Source organism: Coenobita brevimanus, chromosome 51 (genome assembly GCF_032717465.1).
Source record: "Coenobita brevimanus isolate Jiangsu-jjx chromosome 51, ASM3271746v2, whole genome shotgun sequence".
NCBI classification, from domain to species: domain Eukaryota; kingdom Metazoa; phylum Arthropoda; class Malacostraca; order Decapoda; family Coenobitidae; genus Coenobita; species Coenobita brevimanus.
In genome coordinates this window covers 36,258,026-36,276,346 of record NC_137004.1, presented here as the reverse complement: position 1 = coordinate 36,276,346, position 18,321 = coordinate 36,258,026, and the positions used below count along the sequence as shown (strand labels likewise).

General features: G+C 44.5%; 2 protein-coding genes across 2 annotated transcripts; one reads left to right on the top strand and one right to left on the bottom strand.

Moving 5' to 3' along the window:
- The first annotated feature begins 7,344 nt into the window (after positions 1-7,344).
- On the top strand, positions 7,345-10,920 carry LOC145400213 (uncharacterized). Its single transcript, XM_080272728.1, has 5 exons — positions 7,345-7,454; positions 8,287-8,343; positions 8,572-8,770; positions 9,566-9,735; positions 10,686-10,920. Exons 1-5 carry the CDS (start codon positions 7,345-7,347, stop codon positions 10,918-10,920), a joined length of 771 nt encoding a protein of 256 aa, XP_080128854.1.
- Positions 10,921-13,776: 2,856 nt separating this feature from the next.
- On the bottom strand, positions 13,777-17,910 carry LOC145400212 (uncharacterized). Its single transcript, XM_080272726.1, has 5 exons — positions 17,779-17,910; positions 15,195-17,259; positions 14,953-15,053; positions 14,228-14,424; positions 13,777-13,927 (listed from the first exon to the last, which is right to left on the bottom strand). The coding sequence occupies exons 1-5, from the start codon at positions 17,908-17,910 to the stop codon at positions 13,777-13,779; spliced, it is 2,646 nt and encodes an 881-aa protein (XP_080128852.1).
- Positions 17,911-18,321: the final 411 nt, after the last annotated feature.

The following is an 18,321-nucleotide window of genomic DNA, read 5'->3' as shown; positions in this document are numbered from 1 at the left end:
TCACTTATATCCACACGTTATGAAGGGTTCACAGAAAGGTGACAACGATATTTTTCCTCAAGTTACTGTGTTACCTCAGATTATTGGAGGTTTGCAGAGAGTTGACAGCTATATTCTTCTTTAAGTTACTCTATTTCTTCTGGTGATAGAAGGTTTGCAGAAAGGTGACAATGACATTCTTCCTTAAGTTGGTGTATTTGCTTATGGTATGGGAGATCAGAAAGGTGTGAACGATATTCTTCCGTAAATTACCTTACGATATGGTAGGTTCGCGGAGATGGCGGCGATATTCTTCCTTAAGTTCTCGTAATCCCGCACGATATGGAGAGTTTGCGGAGGGATGGCAGCGAAAGGGTTCCATATGTTACTGTATTTCCGCACGATATGGAGTCTGTGGAGAGATGGCAGCGGTGGTGTTCCATATAGTACTGTATCTGCACATGATAAGGAAAGCTTGTGGAGAGAGCGATATTGTTCCATGGGGTATAGGGATGGACGGTTGACGGGAAGGAGGGGGATGGGAGGGAATAAGTAGAAAGGAAGAACGGAAAGCATTAAACAGGAAGGAGGGCAGGATATATTAAACCCTTCAGCAAAATGACATCTTGTTAAATATATTCTTGCCGTCGTCAGCAGGTTCTTTGTGAAAACAGCCCCTCAGGTGATTAGTTGTGAGGTAGGAGAGATGAGTGTGTTGGTGGAGATACGGGAAGTGAGGGGAGGAGAGAAGAGGGAGGGAAGGGGAAGGGAGAGGTGGGGAGGGAAGAGGCAAAGAGAGGAGGGGATGTGAAAGGAGGGGAGGGGAGGGAGTGATGAGGGGAGGCTCTGGGGCACAATAAGGAAAGTCTGACATTTGTGTTCGTAATATCTAAAGTGGGACAGGTGAAGAAGTGTGTGAGGAGGGGGGTGGGGAGGAGAGGTATGGGGAAGAGGGAGGAGGGAAAGGAGGAGGCAAAGAGATAGGTGGGGCTGGAACGAACGAGGGGAGAAAGGAGAGGACGAAGATAGGAAGTAAGGTAGGAAAGAGGGGAGGTGAGGGAAGATGATGGGCAGGAGAGAAGGCGTGTAGAAAGAGAGGACGGCAGGAAAAAGTGTAGACAGGAGAAAAGGAGGAACCGCGAATGTGATGGGGAGGTTTGGGGAAGGAGGCGAAGTCGGGCAAGAAGGGAAGTAGTAAAGTAGAGGACAGAAAGGAGGGAAGGTGATGGGGCGATTATGGGGAGGAATAAAGGACGGTAAGAAACAAGGAAAGAGAGTGGGTTGGTAGGAAAGAGGGTGAGAAGGTAGAAAAGAGGGCAGGCAGGTAGGGAAGAGAGTAGGTAGGTAAGAAAGAGGGTACGGTGGATGGGAGTAGGGAGGTGAGAGGAGTTTCTCAGGGACAACAAAGGTAGTGTGACACCTGTGATGGTAATACCTGAGATGCGACAGGTGAGGGGGATGTGTGGAGAGGAAGAATGGAAGAGGGAAGGCGAAACGGAAAGGGAGAAGGAAGGAAGAAAAGGAAGGAGGGATGGAGAGAAGGAAAGGGAGAAGGAGGGAAAAGAAAGGAGGGAAGGAGTAAAAGGTCAAGGGAAAATGAGGGAGAGAGAATGAAGGCGAGAAGGAGAGAGGGGAGATAAGGAAAGAAAGGAGGGAAGAAAAAAAGAGAATGACGGTAGGAAGGAGGGGAGGGAGGATAGACGTAGGGATGATGAGAGAGAAATGAAGGCGAAGGGGAAAGAGTTATGGGTAAGAGGACAGGGAGGAGGGGAGAAGGGGTGGGAAGGGGGATGGGGGAAGAAGGGAAGGAAATGGGGTGGAGGGAGGACGGGGAGGAGGGAGGACCTGGAGGAAAGTGGGAGGAAGAAAGAGGGAAGAAGGGAAGAAAACGAGGAGAAAGGAAGGATTAAAGGGAAGGGGATAAGGGAAGGAGAGGGAAAGAGTGCTAAAAAAGAGAGGAAAGAGGATATATGAATGTTAAATAAGAATGAAAAGGCGGATGAAAGAGGTTGAGGAAAAAAGGAAAGTAGGACAAGTGTGAATGGCAGGACATGTGTGGGCAGCAGAGTAGGTGTGGGCTGCAGGACAGGTATGGATGGCAGGAAAGGTGTATGGACAGCTGTGGGTGGCAGGCAGGTGTGCTGACAGGACAGGTGTGGGCGACAGGACAGGCGTGGGTGGCAGGACAGGTGTGGGTGGAAGGATAAGTGTAGATGGGAGGACAGGTGTGGGTGGAAGGATAAGTGTGGATGGCAGGACAGGTGAGGGTCGGTAGGACAGGTGTGGGTTAGACACGAGAAGTGTGGGTTAGGCAGGGCAGGTGTGGATAGGCAGGAAAGGTGTGGATAGGCAAGAAAGGTGTGGATGGTAAGAAATTTGTGGATAGTAGGCCAGATGTGGATAGGCAAGATGGGTGTTGGTGGCAGGAGAGGTGTCGGTGGCGGTACAGGTGTAGACGAAAGAGCAAGTGTGCAGGTCATACAGGGGAGGGCTTTCGTTTCACGCAATCGTCTGTCAGAAGTGTTAATTAGTTTAGTTCACACAACCAGCAACAGTTATTTATATATAAGAAAAAATGAGAGAGAGAGAGAGAGAGAGAGAGAGAGAGAGAGAGAGAGAGAGAGAGAGAGAGAGAGAGAGAGAGAGAGAGAGAGAGAGAGAGAGAGAGAGAGAGAGAGAGAGAGAGAGAGAGAGAGAGAATGTATTATGTGGTAATTATTTCTTTTTTTTTCTCTCTCGTAACGAAATTAATTATTTTAACGAAGAACAGGAGAAATGAGACCGCACAACATTGTCATTTCCTTGCCCTTTCCACATATCCAAATCATGGTTATAACAGAAAATCAGTCACAGCTTTGTTCGAGAAAACTATCCCAAAACTCGATCTAATCACGTTAGAAGCTCACAGGGGAGGAAAGATAATGAGATCATATTAAACAGCGGATTGAAAATGAGCATTTTCAACCTGTCCTCTAAACAATTTGAACAAATAATTTCACTCTTCGACCTATTCATTTAGGACTGTATTAATATATCACTGCAGACTTCAACTTGTGAAAATAGTACTGAAAGCCACTCATAAATTAATACAAACTACTCATAAGGGTGAGGCTGCAAACGTTGGAATGCATATGATTAGTGGTACAAAAGTGAAAACTGACATACAGTACAATAAAAATACTTTAGCGAGTCCTTTAAATATTTTCTCTATGATTTGGCTCGGAAGAGAAGCTATATTTGAAGGGTGTTTATGATACAACACAACAAGGAGTAAGACAGGTCATACATAGTTCCCTGCATTCAACATCCGGTCAATAGCCAATTATTACAACCATGTGTTGTTTCGTTCAAGTGTCATGCAAAGGCAAGGTAAATCGATACCCTACCCAGGATATTTCATCCCTCCGGTTCACTCATCTACTTTACCGCATACCCCCGGTGGGGGGCTCGCCACCCTTGCTGGCGGCGAAATAAACCTCCAGAATCAACCCCAAAAAAGAAAAAAAAAAATAATGCTGGAACACAAGTAACACAACATCCATCTCCACCGCCACAAAAGAAGAAACAAACAAACAAACAAACAAACGATGACAAAAAAGCCAGTGAAACTAACGGTGGCATCTTATAGCAAAGAAATCCACTCCTGCCAGCGTTATGTTGCTATGCATATTTTTAATGATAATATTAAGCTCCCCTTCCCCCCCCCTTTTTTTTTTTTTTTCATATTCAACACAATCCTTAATGCAGGTACAGTACTATAAAGTTACTAAAGTTTCAACCATCTGAAATATTTTAAGACTAGATGAGCTTCGCTTGGTTAAAAATTCAAAGCGACCTATTCATGAATCTTGGTAGAAAGGAGATCTTTCTGACATTTTTGTTTTATTCTTGCTGCCTCTTGACGCCAATATTCAAGATGATAAGCTACCTCTAGTGTTGGAGTTAATGAAGACGAAATCTAACGCTTTCAGTTTACTAATTCTAAGTCAAGCAAAATCGTCTGGAGATAGCATGAACAAGATAATGGCATAGCTAAACTAGTGACTACACAAACATTGTAGGTTACTATCATAATGCATGAGATGCTACTTATTTCGGAAAATTTACTGTACGGTATTTCAAAATGAATTATAACCACTGACCGTTAAAATATGATTTACTTATTATGTAATATAGTTATAAATAATGCAACATAACCTAAAAAGGGCCTAAGGGAGGAAGAAATTCAGTGCTTCTTACGTCTAACAATGCACAAGTACAGCGTGTACCAATCCTGTATTTAAATGCCTATAAAGTACGAAGAAGTCTAATACGAACAATAGGAAATCAAGCTAATCTATATATTTGTTAGCTAATTTTATGACATCCAAATGGCCGAGCTGTGCAATGAAAAACGAGAAATATTCATATTTTAAAATTCTCTCTGTGCTAACCATGAAGGCTGTTAAACAAATATCTAAATTTTATCGGTGTGGCTATTAATACAATTGCTATGCATTGCAGTGCTCATAGTATCATTCGCTTGATCCCTTCAGTCCATAAAGATCAGACGACTTAAACTTGTGAGGAATCTAACAGTAAACTGATATCCATGAAATGTTTATACAAGCTAAATAAAAATAAATTGTTAGGTGGTGGCAATAGAAAAAAAAAAGAAAAAAGGATAAGTATGTCGTCAGACTGAATAAGTTAAATGTCCACAACACTAACCTCACAGTGGCAGATGGCTTTGTTCTTTAATCTCCAGCTCAGGATAAGTCTCAGTGTTCATATTTCGCGTTCAGTCATCGTGTACCTCCTTTCCCACACCTATATATCCCGCGGTCACCACAAGCCAATTACATCTTTGTGAGTTTAACTGGGTGGAGTTCAGGGAGAAATAAGAGTATGCCTCCTCACATCACTGAATGACGATGCTAAACTGACACAGTCCTTTGACCTGTCAGATTCAGAGTTTTCGAGGCAGGAGAGTGAACTTGGTATTGGAGGGTCTAAACATCTGGTACTGACACCCTCACTGCTATTATTTCTTTCTGTGTTATGTTCTTCCTATCTCCAGTTTGGTATTTTGAACTTCATGGGTTAGATAAAGCATTCACCAAACCCTAAAAAATGAGAAGGTTTGCCTAAAATTAATAAAAGCGTTTGGATGGTGAACTTGGCAATGGAGGGTTTAAACAGCCGATATTTATCCATTCGCAGAGAGAACTTTTCCTATACTTTATTCTCACTCCATATCATTTTATACTGATCAGAAGAGAAACTCTGAACTGCAGGGGTCTGATATTATAGCATTCATTAACCCCTCCAATGCGGGAGGTCTTTCTTAGGCAGAATTCAAACGTCTAGATATCGAGTGGATAGAGAAGTCTGTACCTCGAAAGATGCTTGGCGAATTCTATAATATGACCAGCCTCACCGATCATTGGGTAAGGTAATATGACTAGTGACTGGGTTTCTTGGTGAAGTGGCTGGATGACTAGTGTTTGGTGACTTGACTGGTGACTGTGACAGTATGAGGTGACTGGTTAACATCGAGCTGACGGAGGCCAGGTGAGGTGAATGGATGACAAGGTGAGTTCCAGGTGACTGGGTAACTGGATGAGGTAACTGAAAGACTGAGTGAGGTGCTTTAGTGGCTGGTTGATAGGATGACTGGTTGAGACAGGTTAGTGTGCGACTGTGAGGTGACTTGGGATGATACTGATAGGTGGTTGGGAGGCTCTGGGGTGACTGCGGTAAGCGGGTGACCGGATGACTGTGAAATTACTATAAAAATAGGTGGATGCGATGCAAGTTTGAGGTGACTGAGTGACCGTGAAGTGACTGGGTGGCTGTGTGGTGGCTGGGTGACGGCATGATTATTATTATTATTATTATTATTATTGGTCCAGACGATTTCATTCAGCTTGGGGGAGAATCGTTTTTACTGGAAGGGTTCGATGCATTTTCATTACTTCTTTCACTGCTAAAAGTTTTTCCTAGGTTGGGTAAAAATAGTCTGGTGGAAGCAAGAGTAAAATCTATATGCTGTTCTCGAGATAAGGAGTTGTAATAGTTGTAGCCCTAGGTTCATCTAGAACGTTAACTCTGTGGACTGCAAACTGAAACTGCCCTTCACTACCAGTTCAGTCTCCATCTTTCGGGAAATTGAGAAGTTCAGGGAAATTTGTTTAACTGGATAACGGAGCTACCCGGGTATGTGAGTGCCAGCATATGAAGGTGTCTCTGGAGTACCTCGAAATGTACGGATTCTAATTAATGCCCGCCACTACCTTAAAGTACATCGCTCGCGTTGCCCACCCCTGCAGTAAAAAAAAAAAATACAGTATGTTTGAGTTAAGCTAAATTAGAAATGCGTTCTTTAAGTCAGTTCATGGTAGGTTAGGTCCGATTCGTTTAGTTAAGTTACGTTAAGTTGGGTTGAGTGTGGATGGGTTGGGATGGGTTGGATTCATTCGGGTTTAGCCTAGTTAATTTAGGCTGGGATAAGATACATTCGAATTAATATGATTTCGTTAGATTATTGGGTTCATGAGAACATTCAGAGGTACAGGTGGTGCCGCGTGACCGAGGAACTGTGCCACAGCGAAGTGTGAGAAAGGCGGTGGGTTAGGTTCCGCTAGGCCGTGTTGGCAGTGGAGTGGAGAGATGATTGTGTGTGTGTGTGTGTGTGTGTGTGTGTGTGTGTGTGTGTGTGTGTGTGTGTTGAGGGGTAGTGGGTTAGGTTATGCTTGAGTGTGTTAGTAATAAAGAGGGAAGGAGGCGCTCGAGTGTGTATGCGTGTCAGTGGAGGAGAGGTGGTTCTCTTCATTCTCGTACGGTCTATGGCCACGTTCTCTCCCTCTTCAGTGTCGTTATAGAGAGATAGGGACTGTCTTGGTTGTGTGATGGTGGTACGGAAGTAGAGGGGAGACGGCGGTGTTCTCTTGTGTCTGTGTTTTAGTGTTTTGTGTGGGCAAGTGCTGTCAGGCTGAAAGGTCAATTTGAGTAATAACCAAAGTTTCATTCCTACCTCATAACCAAGATATATCGAGAATCATGCAACTACGAATTGGTATTTAAGTTGTGGGAGTGGCTCAGTTCCTTCTAGTGAAAGCAAATTGACTATACTATGAGAGAGTAAATAGTTACCGTGGTGGTAGTGTGGTGTTCTGTGTGGTGGTGTGGCAAAGAAAGTGATTTGTGTGGTGGAAGTGTGGTGTTTTTATATTTATGTATGTGTTAGTGATTCTTGTAGCGATAGTAGTATAATAAAAGCGTGGTAATTTTATTATGGTAGTGTGGTAGAGAATATAGCTTTTGTGACGAAGGTGGCGTTTTAGCTGAGTGGTGGTTTGTGAGCAGTAGTGTGTCCAAGAGATGATGATGATGCCTCCAAGCAGAGCATCCAGCCTCCTTCTAGTGCTGGTTATCACTCTAACAATTCACATAGACGGCCTTTTTGCTCAGCACTCCACTTCGGAATTAGCCAGGTAAGAGACTCTAATGTGAAGGGACATCAATGAAAGGTGTTGGAAAAAAAAAAAGTTACCTAAAAAGTGTCTGCGAAATGACATGGGGGGATAGATGGGTATATGAAAGAATTCGTCAACAATGTGCCGTAGAATTTGGCGTGGGAAAAATAAAAAAGAACACCTCTGAGATAGTCAAGCAAAATGGAGTAAATATAGAATGGGAAACTGAGAGAGATATTGTTGGAAGGAGAAAAAGACGAAACCGAGAAGGAGGTGGAGATGGAATTCGAGAGTGTGTACGGTAGGGAGGTGCGTCATGGGAAGTGAGGACAGATACTGTATAGGGATACATAGAAAGACAGAAATAACATCGGAGTGGGGGGTGGATGTAGGTGAAACTGCAAACTGCAACTTGGAACGTGTTTAACATTGTACATGGGGGATGAATCTAGCAATGTTTTGGTGATGAATCAAGAAATGCCCTTAGGAATGTATTTAGTAATGCAGTAAGGAATGTATTTAGAAATGATGATCCAATAAAGACTGCATAATGGATGGAAAGATTTGGGAATGTATCAATGAATGCATCACGGAGGTACTCAGGAATGCATTTTAGGAATGCATTAAGGAATATTCAAAGCAACGTATTTAAGAGTAATATTCAAAATGGCTAGAGAGGCTGTATGTAATTTCACTTTTTTTGTTTTGAAGCCCCCCTCAACTCCCTCCCGTATCATTTCCCTTTAGCATGGAACCCGATAGGTGTAAAGGGATTATTGCTCGCAAGTATACATCTGAGCTACAACATACCTCTAGCCTACTCACCTTTGCCTTTGTCTCTCCCCAACAGTAGCATCCTGGGTCAGATCCATAACCACCTCCAACAAGCCTCCGCCTCCACACACAGGTAAATACACGCAGCTACCTGTACACGAGATGACGACACATGACGACGACGGCGCGGTGATGATGATGTTGATGATGGAAAAGGGTTGTTATGATGATGCTGACGACATAAATTAGGATAATGATGATGATGATGATGATGATGGTGGTGGTGGCGATTGATATTACTGTATTTTTTCGTTTATCATTATTTTATTATTCATTTACTTTTATATATTATTATTTTTAGGGTTGAAGGCCGGATGTACGGTTATGGAGGATGTACAGACTCCTTCAGCATATTCGGTTTTCTGGCGTTCCTGTTAGCACTCCTGGACCTTATACTGGAGCTGCAGGCCATGGACGCAGGAGACGGTGGAGATGGAGGAGGAGGCGGTGGGAGACGTAGGAGGGATGCTGCCTACTCTGCTATTGATCTGCAATGTCAGGTGAGGCGCGAGGAGTAGCCTACACACTCACTCCTTATTATATGCTAGGGAGATGAAAATGCTTAGAGTTGTGCCTGTCAACTGCACGAAGGTCATTATTGCAGTGTCAGGCTTGGGGCTTGCGGTGATGTAATAGGGAGCTCACTCGGGTCTCAACCAAGAAAGACCAGAGTTCGTTTCCAGGGTCGGGTATGGGATCTTTGGACAGGTCTTCTTTACCTTAGCGTGCTCGTACCTGGAACCAATGACCTGGACTAAAAATTCGACGGTTGCAAGTGGTAGCATGGGGAAACACTGGTACCTTGAAAAAATTATTGTATGCCTTACTGGTCCCCATGCATTTCCTAGACATTAATCCCAACCATTTTGTTTTGAACCCCGGGTCGTACAAATTGTATACTTTCGCATAATTTTCTACCTGTAACACCTCTAACACAGGTCTAACACAAATCTGCTGCCACTGCTACCTCTTCCACCCTTTCTTTTCACCCCTTACAGAGTCTATAACACCTCTAACACAAATCTAACAGATATTATTCGTACGGTATAACCTTCTCTCTATAGCACTCTTAACAGTTCCAACACTGCTTCCATTCCTTTTCTCTAGTGCTAAGGGGACCTATAGCATCTCTAACGCAAAGCTAACACAAGTCTGACACGTTACTCGATCCATAGCTTAAGGCCCTCATAACACCTGTAACACATATTTAATACCTCGTGCGCTAAACGTTAAGGGGATCAAAGCACCTCTAACGCAAATCTAACACCCCTTTCACTTTTCTCTCCACCACACAGGAGGACCTAGAAATGCAAGAGGCGGCAGGTGCAAGTTACAGTCTCCTGCGTGGCTTCCTCAACGCCCTTGCCACGGAGGACACGAATTGCGCCCTGAGGTTCCTGTGTGAGGCGGCGGAGGAGGCCAGGGATATGGGGCCGCTGGGGGCTGTGGTGGCGAGGGTGGCGAGGTGAGGTAGTGATGCTAACGATGATGATAAGTACAGCAAAAGCAATATTGATGGTACTGTTAATAAGTAAGATAAAATGAATGACGGTAGTGATAATGAAGGGGAGGATATGAAAATGTTAAAGGCTGTCGTGGTGTGGGTGCCAAAGATAAATGATGATAATGATGGTGCTGATGCTAACAAGAACAATAAATATAATGATGATGATGGTGATGGATGTAGGGCCGCTGGGCGCTGTGGTGGCCTTGGTGGCGAGATAAGACAATAATGATGAGGGCAGTCATGATGACTCTGAGGGTGGAGGTAAGAGTATTTATTATGGTGACTATCATGGTGGTAATGAATGTGGTGGTGATGGTGATGAAAATAATGATGATAGCGGTGAGGGTGATGCTGGTGCTACAAATGATAATGATCGTTCTTCTTTTGATGTAATTGTTGTTGTTATGATCTCTCTCTCTCTCTCTTTCTGATGGCGGTGAGCGAGGCCTCAACTTTGCACACACACACACACACACACACACACACTTGACCGCTTGACCCACCATATAATGTAACGCCTGCTCTCCCGCTCCGCTACCGTCGCGTTCCCTGCCCCATTCACCCTCTTTACGTTCCACCACCTTTGTTACGCCTGCATGGCCCCGTCTTCGTAATAATAGTGCCTTAGATTACGGCTTAAGCAGGTACCGTTCTTTTCGCTTTATCGTGGCAGAAGCTCTTGGTTTAAACTAAGGCATGTAGGTGCTGGAAAGGGGTGCCTTCATGTGGTGGCACTGATGTAACCAGTTGGATGCTCTGCTTGGTTATACATACATCCCTCAGCTGTTTCCCTATCCCCCCAAAAGAACGATGGTGGACTGCAGAAGGGCAACTCTCTCTCTCACTCTCTCTCTCTCTCTCTCTCTCTCTCAGCATCCCTCACCCTAACCCTCTCCCTCTCTCTTCAGTCAAAATGCAGGTACCTGGCTACAGAGGGTCAACTCAACACGGTACGACGGTGCACTGGAGGCGGGGGGTGTGGGTGCGAGGGAGGGGGGTTGTGCGTTACGGTACTCCCAATGCTTCGCCCTGCCACCCTCGTACCGTTATCCTGGGGTGTACCGTGGACCACAGTACCCCCCTCACCTGTACCAACCTGTCATGGATGAGGTGATGGATGTGGTGAGGGAAGTTTTATTATAGACATAAAGAAAAAAAAAACAGTGAAAGGAATAAAGACAGACGAAAGTGCTTGTCATAATGAAAGGAGCAGGAAGAAAGAGAGGAAGGAAGAAAAAAGGTCAGAGAAGAAGAGGATAGAGATGGAAAATGAGAGAGAGAGAGAGAGAGAGAGAGAGAGAGAGAGAGCATAATAGTTTTCTTGATTGATCTTAATAACTCTGGTTTTTCAATATTAATTATCTTACTGATGAACTGGCCAGTGTAGAGTCCAAGGCCCGTATTCTTGTCGGCTGAGGAAGCTCCCTGACACTTTTTCCTACGCGACTTATTTTATTATAACTTACTGTCCTCTTCTGTGTTACATAAATCCTACAAAGGTCGCCATACTTCGCATAAATAACGTACAAAAGGATACTAACCAGCCATAGTTAAAAATAAATCGCTAAAGAGGAGGTGTCAGGAAGCTTACCTACCCAACGAGAAGACAGGCCTTAGTGTCGTATTCTTGTGAACCTGGCCGACTCCACAGTACCTCTTCCTTTCTAGCGTGTTTCTGTATGTGACACGCTAATATTTTCTTGTATATTATTCACTAAAACTATATCCAAAGTACAGTTGTGGAAATTAACATACCAGATAGAGCTAAGGCGTAATATGTAAGAATACCGCCCTTGATATTAGTTCTGTTAATGTGATAGGAACAGTCCACACTCATTTTTTCTGTTTTATAAGAAGTTACATAAACATCTCCACTGTCTATCTGTACATGCTAGTAATGTAATGATGTTGAATAATAAATACGACTATTATGTGTTGTTTTTCGCATTATTCACTTCCAAAGTTTGACTGGGGACGAGAGTCTCTGAGTGGCCTAACTAAGATTACGATTTTTTTTTTCATACTTTTGTGTTGTTCTATTAACACACACACACACACACACACACACACACACACACACACACACACACACACACACACACACACACACACACACACACACACACACACACACACACACACACACACACACACACACTCACACACACACACACACACACACACACACACACACACACACACACACACACACACACACACACACACACACACACACACACACACACACACACACACACACACACACACACACACACACACACACACACACACACACACACACACACACACACACACACACACACACACACACACACACACACACACACACACACACACACACACACACACACACACACACACACACACACACACACACACACACACACACACACACACACACACACACACACACACACACACACACACACACACACACACACACACACACACACACACACACACACACACACACACACACACACACACACACACACACACACACACACACACACACACACACACACACACACACACACACACACACACACACACACACACACACACACACACACACACACACACACACACACACACACACACACACACACACACACACACACACACACACACACACACACACACACACACACACACACACACACACACACACACACACACACACACACACACACACACACACACACACACACACACACACACACACACACACACACACACACACACACACACACACACACACACACACACACACACACACACACACACACACACACACACACACACACACACACACACACACACACACACACACACACACACACACACACACACACACACACACACACACACACACACACACACACACACACACACACACACACACACACACACACACACACACACACACACACACACACACACACACACACACACACACACACACACACACACACACACACACACACACACACACACACACACACACACACACACACACACACACACACACACACACACACACACACACACACACACACACACACACACACACACACACACACACACACACACACACACACACACACACACACACACACACACACACACACACACACACACACACACACACACACACACACACACACACACACACACACACACACACACACACACACACACACACACACACACACACACACACACACACACACACACACACACACACACACACACACACACACACACACACACACACACACACACACACACACACACACACACACACACACACACACACACACACACACACACACACACACACACACACACACACACACACACACACACACACACACACACACACACACACACACACACACACACACACACACACACACACACACACACACACACACACACACACACACACACACACACACACACACACACACACACACACACACACACACACAATTTCCTGGTGAGCACACAGCACAATGTTCTGTCTTCCATATTCCTCATTCCTCCTCGAACGCCAGAGAGTATCCTTCCTTCTTATACTCCTTTGCTGTGTGCTTCATAATACTGTCACATACAAATACTTCACACAACGTTTTCCATTGACACAGCTGACAGGGAAGTGTCTGCTGACTTCTGATAGTGTAGTACGCAACGAAGCAACTCTAAAGCAGTCTTTCAGTCTGCATTTTCCTAATTCTATTACTTCCATTTTTTTTTTTTCAAGCGCAGTGTGCTTATGTGTCTAGATATATATTGATACTAACTGTGGATTTCTCTTGTTACTTCTCTTTGAGAGTGAATACTTTTGCACATTCCAGTCTTCGGTTCCTTCCATCTGTGAGAAAGAAAACACTGGAGAGGGGGTGCATTAAGGGGCTGACGGGTTAGACTAGTAATTTAATGTAAGTGGGCGGCCGGTGAAGAGTAATCGATGGGTCATGGTGGGCGGTGGGCAAGATGGGCGACCCGACACCCGGGGACGGAGAACCTGGCACAGTTTCTTGTTCGAAGCCCTACGTTCCTGGCAGTGACCAGTGCTCGAATCCCAGCCCCGGACACCACGGCGGGGAACCTGCTTGCCACACCACTGCAAATGATGATGCCGCTGAATGTTACGATTTCTCACATTTTTTCGTCTCCTGACACAGATGAGGTGAAACGATTTTATTTAGCTAACTACACATGACCTGGGGCAGAAGGAGCTTACACAGTATGTCCACTTTGATCGCTTGTAATGCTGAATATATTACACAAGCTTAAACAAGCATAAATTTACTTTGCTCCACACAACATCAACTAAGAAAAAACTACTTATTCCTGGTCAGTACAGAGCCAGGTAAGGCATCATATCAGCGAGGTAAGAAAGTAAACTACCTGTAATTCTCACCTGGCCAAAGTAGCTGCCATGGCCCCTACAGCGCCTTCTTCAGCGGCACTAGCAGCCGCCTTACACACAATCCATAGAACGCAGGCTACACGAGTCTCCGCCAGGGCCAGCATGTAGCCTCGCAGCACCCGGACCGTAGCCCGCACCGCCGCTTCGTGACATTCATCGCCTTCATTGCACCACAAACCAAGGTTTACCTGAGTTTGGACAGGCTAGTTACATTAGGTTAGGACTGGGTTGGGTTGGATTGTGTTGGCTTTGGGAAGTTTGTGTCAAGTTTGGTTGAGTTAGGCCTGTTTAGGTTAGGTTAGGTTAGCATAGATTTGGTTTGGTTAAGTTGAGTAGTGTATAACAGAGTAAGCTTGGTTTGCTTTGGTCAGGTTAGATTAGGTTATGTTAGGTTTGAATAAGTTTTATTAAGTTAGCTAAGAGGTTTGGAGCAGCATTCTCCTGGGGTTTGAAGGATTTAGGACCACTTCCTTAGGATGTATATATTAACGACTGTCATGGGTACTATAATCTTTTGTTACTGACACCTATTGCCTAAATACTACACAAGATAACATTAAAGTGCCACATATAAAAGTAAAGAGGTGAGGAAGAAGTGTTGGAAAAACTTTTAAGTACATGAGAGTAGGACTCTTAAGCTTTGCCCTGTAATTTCCCATCCACCCAATTTGACAGGATGTGTTTATAATTAGAGGACCTGTTACCAGCAACCCTACCTTGTTGCCGGGTAGCATGAAGGACTGGTAGTGCTCTGTGGGGACATCCTCCGTTCTGGTGTTCACCCCTCGTCTAGCCCGGTTCAGTCTTCTGCGTCTCTCTGAAGGACTTTCATCTGGCCTATCATCTGAGCCGTGTCTTTCATTTTCTTGTTTTACCTCTCCTTGTTCATAGTCTTGTTCTTCTTCCTGTTCATTTTCTTCGTCCTCTTGTTCTTGTTCTTGTTCTTGATCTTCTGAACTGGGACCGTCTTCTGTTTCCTTCTTGACCGGTCTGATATTGACTTCTGATTCTTCTTCGAAACTGAGGTTGCCTTCTCCTTCCTCTTCCTCTGATAAGGGACTGTCTTTGATTTCTTCCTCCTCTACTACAAACCAGTCTTCTAGTCCCTCCTCTTTTGGTAATGAACTTTCTATTAATTCTTTCTCTTCTGAACTGAGACTCTTTTCTTTTTCCTTCTCTGACGTTGGTCTTTCTTCCAGCTCCCCTTCCTTCTGCAGCCTGTGTTCTGCCTTGTTATCCAATAAAAATATGTCTTCTAATTTCTCTTGTTCTGGGATAAGCCTGTCCTCTTGGGATTCTGTGTTACTATGTTCATCTTCTATCTTGCCTGACTTAATTTTTGAATTGCTCGGAATCATAATTGTACTGTGTAATTTTCTCATGCCTTCCTCCTCCAGATCTAGAGAATCAACTGACAAAAATTTATTTCCATTTTGATACTTCGTTTCTTCATCCATCCACCCATGAATCGTTGAAGAGATCATTGCAGCGGTCGGGGAGGAGAAGAGGGACAACTTATGTCCGTAGTCTGGAACAAAGTAGAGATACGATACGTTAAGGGAGTCAGTGATGTTGGTGTCGTCGAAGTGGACAATGTGGTTGAGTGTCCCTTCCAGCTCCGGATAAACACTGTCCTTGTAAATATCCAGTCGGTCCCTGTACACTTCCTCCATGCCTCTTTCGGAAGGAATGTAGGGTGAGGTTGGACCATCGAACGATTCACTGTCATTAAACTTTTTGCCAGTACCATTCCTCTTTTCAGGTAGAGGCCTGGGTTTGAAGGTAGGGTAGGACCTTGGGAATCCACTTGTTTTCTTTCCTAAAGCTGCCTTAATGAAATCTTCCTTGAAATTTGGTAATGTAAACATGGAGCCATGGGGAAGCCATTCTTTCCACATGTCGAATACCGTTCTTGGTCGCTTTAGGTCATCGTCAGGGGTCATAGTAAGGTGGAAAGGGGGATAGCTTCGTCCTGTGTCCCTTGGTTCTCTTTCTTCAGTCTTCACAACCTGATCTATGAGGTCTAGATTTGACACAACATCCCAGTCTATGTCCAGCTCCCCCAAATCATTAAACAACATGCCAAATGCTCGGCCATTGTTGTTGTTGTTGTTATTATTATTATTATTGTTATTGTTGTTATTGTTATTATTATTATTGTTGTTATTATTATTGTTATTGATCACCGTCCCTCCGCCTACCCCAACGCCAAGGCCAGTGGTGTTAATGTTGATCATGACGGATAGAGTAAAGTCAATCATAAGGGTGAGGGTGAGGGTGATAAAGGCGAAGAAGGCGAACACTCCCCCATGCCCCGACGGACAGACTTCAATAACCGGAGGCGGAGGAGGGAAAAACGTAGGTCCCTTTACCGGTGGCAGCTTCACGTACTTCGGAGGTTTTTCATAGATGAACACATCGTCGTAAGTGACTGACTCTTGTGGAGGACTATACGAAGGAGGGGAACTATAACTCGAGGCCTCGGCACTGAAGTCACGGTTTAGCGCCTGAAAAATACCCATCATATCCGATAAAGGCAAGACTGCGAAAGGTGCTGAAGTATCGCTGTTGGCAAAAGTATACCTCCCTGATGATGAATCCCCCTCCTTTTTAACACCAAATTCCTTCACGCTATCTGTGACATCGTATATACTGTTTGGGCGGTCTCGACGAGAACGAGATGCTCCCTCTTGTAGGTGCTGACGAAAGACGCTTAATTTCTCCTGCCGAAGTCCACGAGATTCTGCTTCGTCCATCATGCCCTCCACGACCTTACTCATGTCCCCTCCTGCCTTTTCCTCGAGATTCTTGGCGGCAATGAAGGAGGTATCAATAACGTCGTCATAATTTGTGTTGAATTTTGCGCCACCAAATCCCCATGCCTCTCCCGTCATCTCCCTCTTCAACAGTTCGCGGAAGGTCGGATCCCTCACCACCACCCGCCAGTCTCCGCCCTCCTGCAGTAGCGTGACCATCTTCCGCTGCGTCTCCGTCAGGGTGTTTTGAAAGACTGAGGGTCCTTTCTGGAGATAACAAGATAGTGTGGAGATTAAGAGGCTGTCAAGGATGAATGGGATTTTTTCTTTTTATGACGAATGGAAAACCTGAGAAGTAGGGGGCTCAGAAAGACGAATAGAGAATTATACTTAACGACTGTTGAGCTGGGGGGAATTATTAATAAGCTGTATTTGAAGATTTGGAGTAATCAGAAAGCGATTAGTGCTATGTTAGTTTATTGTAAAAGTCTTTTGAAAATGCTGCGTATCATTCCTCTGGCAACAGGTCATTCGCTAAATGATTGTACTCCTGCTAATGTCGGACGATTCTACTCATGGGACACTCCTCCTTCCACCAGGCACTTTAAGGGTTACCCAGTTTATCAAACTGAAACCAAAGTAAAATTTGAGGATCAGGCTTGCATACAGTGCACACAAGTATGTATACACACACACACACACACACACACACACACACACACACACACACACACACACACACACACACACACACACACACACACACACACACACATACACACACACCTCCGATTTAAGATCTTTGCCAGCTGTAGTGTGGATGTTAGTAGTTCTCTTGTTCTCGCTGGCCAGTACACTACACCTCACACCTCTCGTCCCCGCCCACACGCCCACACACACCCACGTCGCCACCCACATCCTTGCCCTGAAAAACGAGATAGATGGAACGGCGTCCAGAATTTAACCGATGACCTATACCCCCAAATGTTTATCCCTGTTGTGCAGTGGCGTCGTTCCTATGTGAATCTTACTACCACAAGACGGCATTAAATTGTCAAAGGAGACGTCTCGTGGCGATATGGGTTGGCAGATGAAATGGCTTTAAAAACATAGCAGATATAATGGTGTTCATTTTTTTTTTTTTGTGCCATCTCGTCCGGTAGGTTGTTCCAAAGCTGAAAAGTCATCTGGCAGTAGCAAGGATAAAATCAGTTCCAAAAACAAAGTGTTGAAAAGTTATTCTCACATTAAAAAGGTCACAAAACCTTGCCTTGTAACGCTTGAATACGTAGGAGTAAACATAACCTTTCAACACAAAAATAATATGAC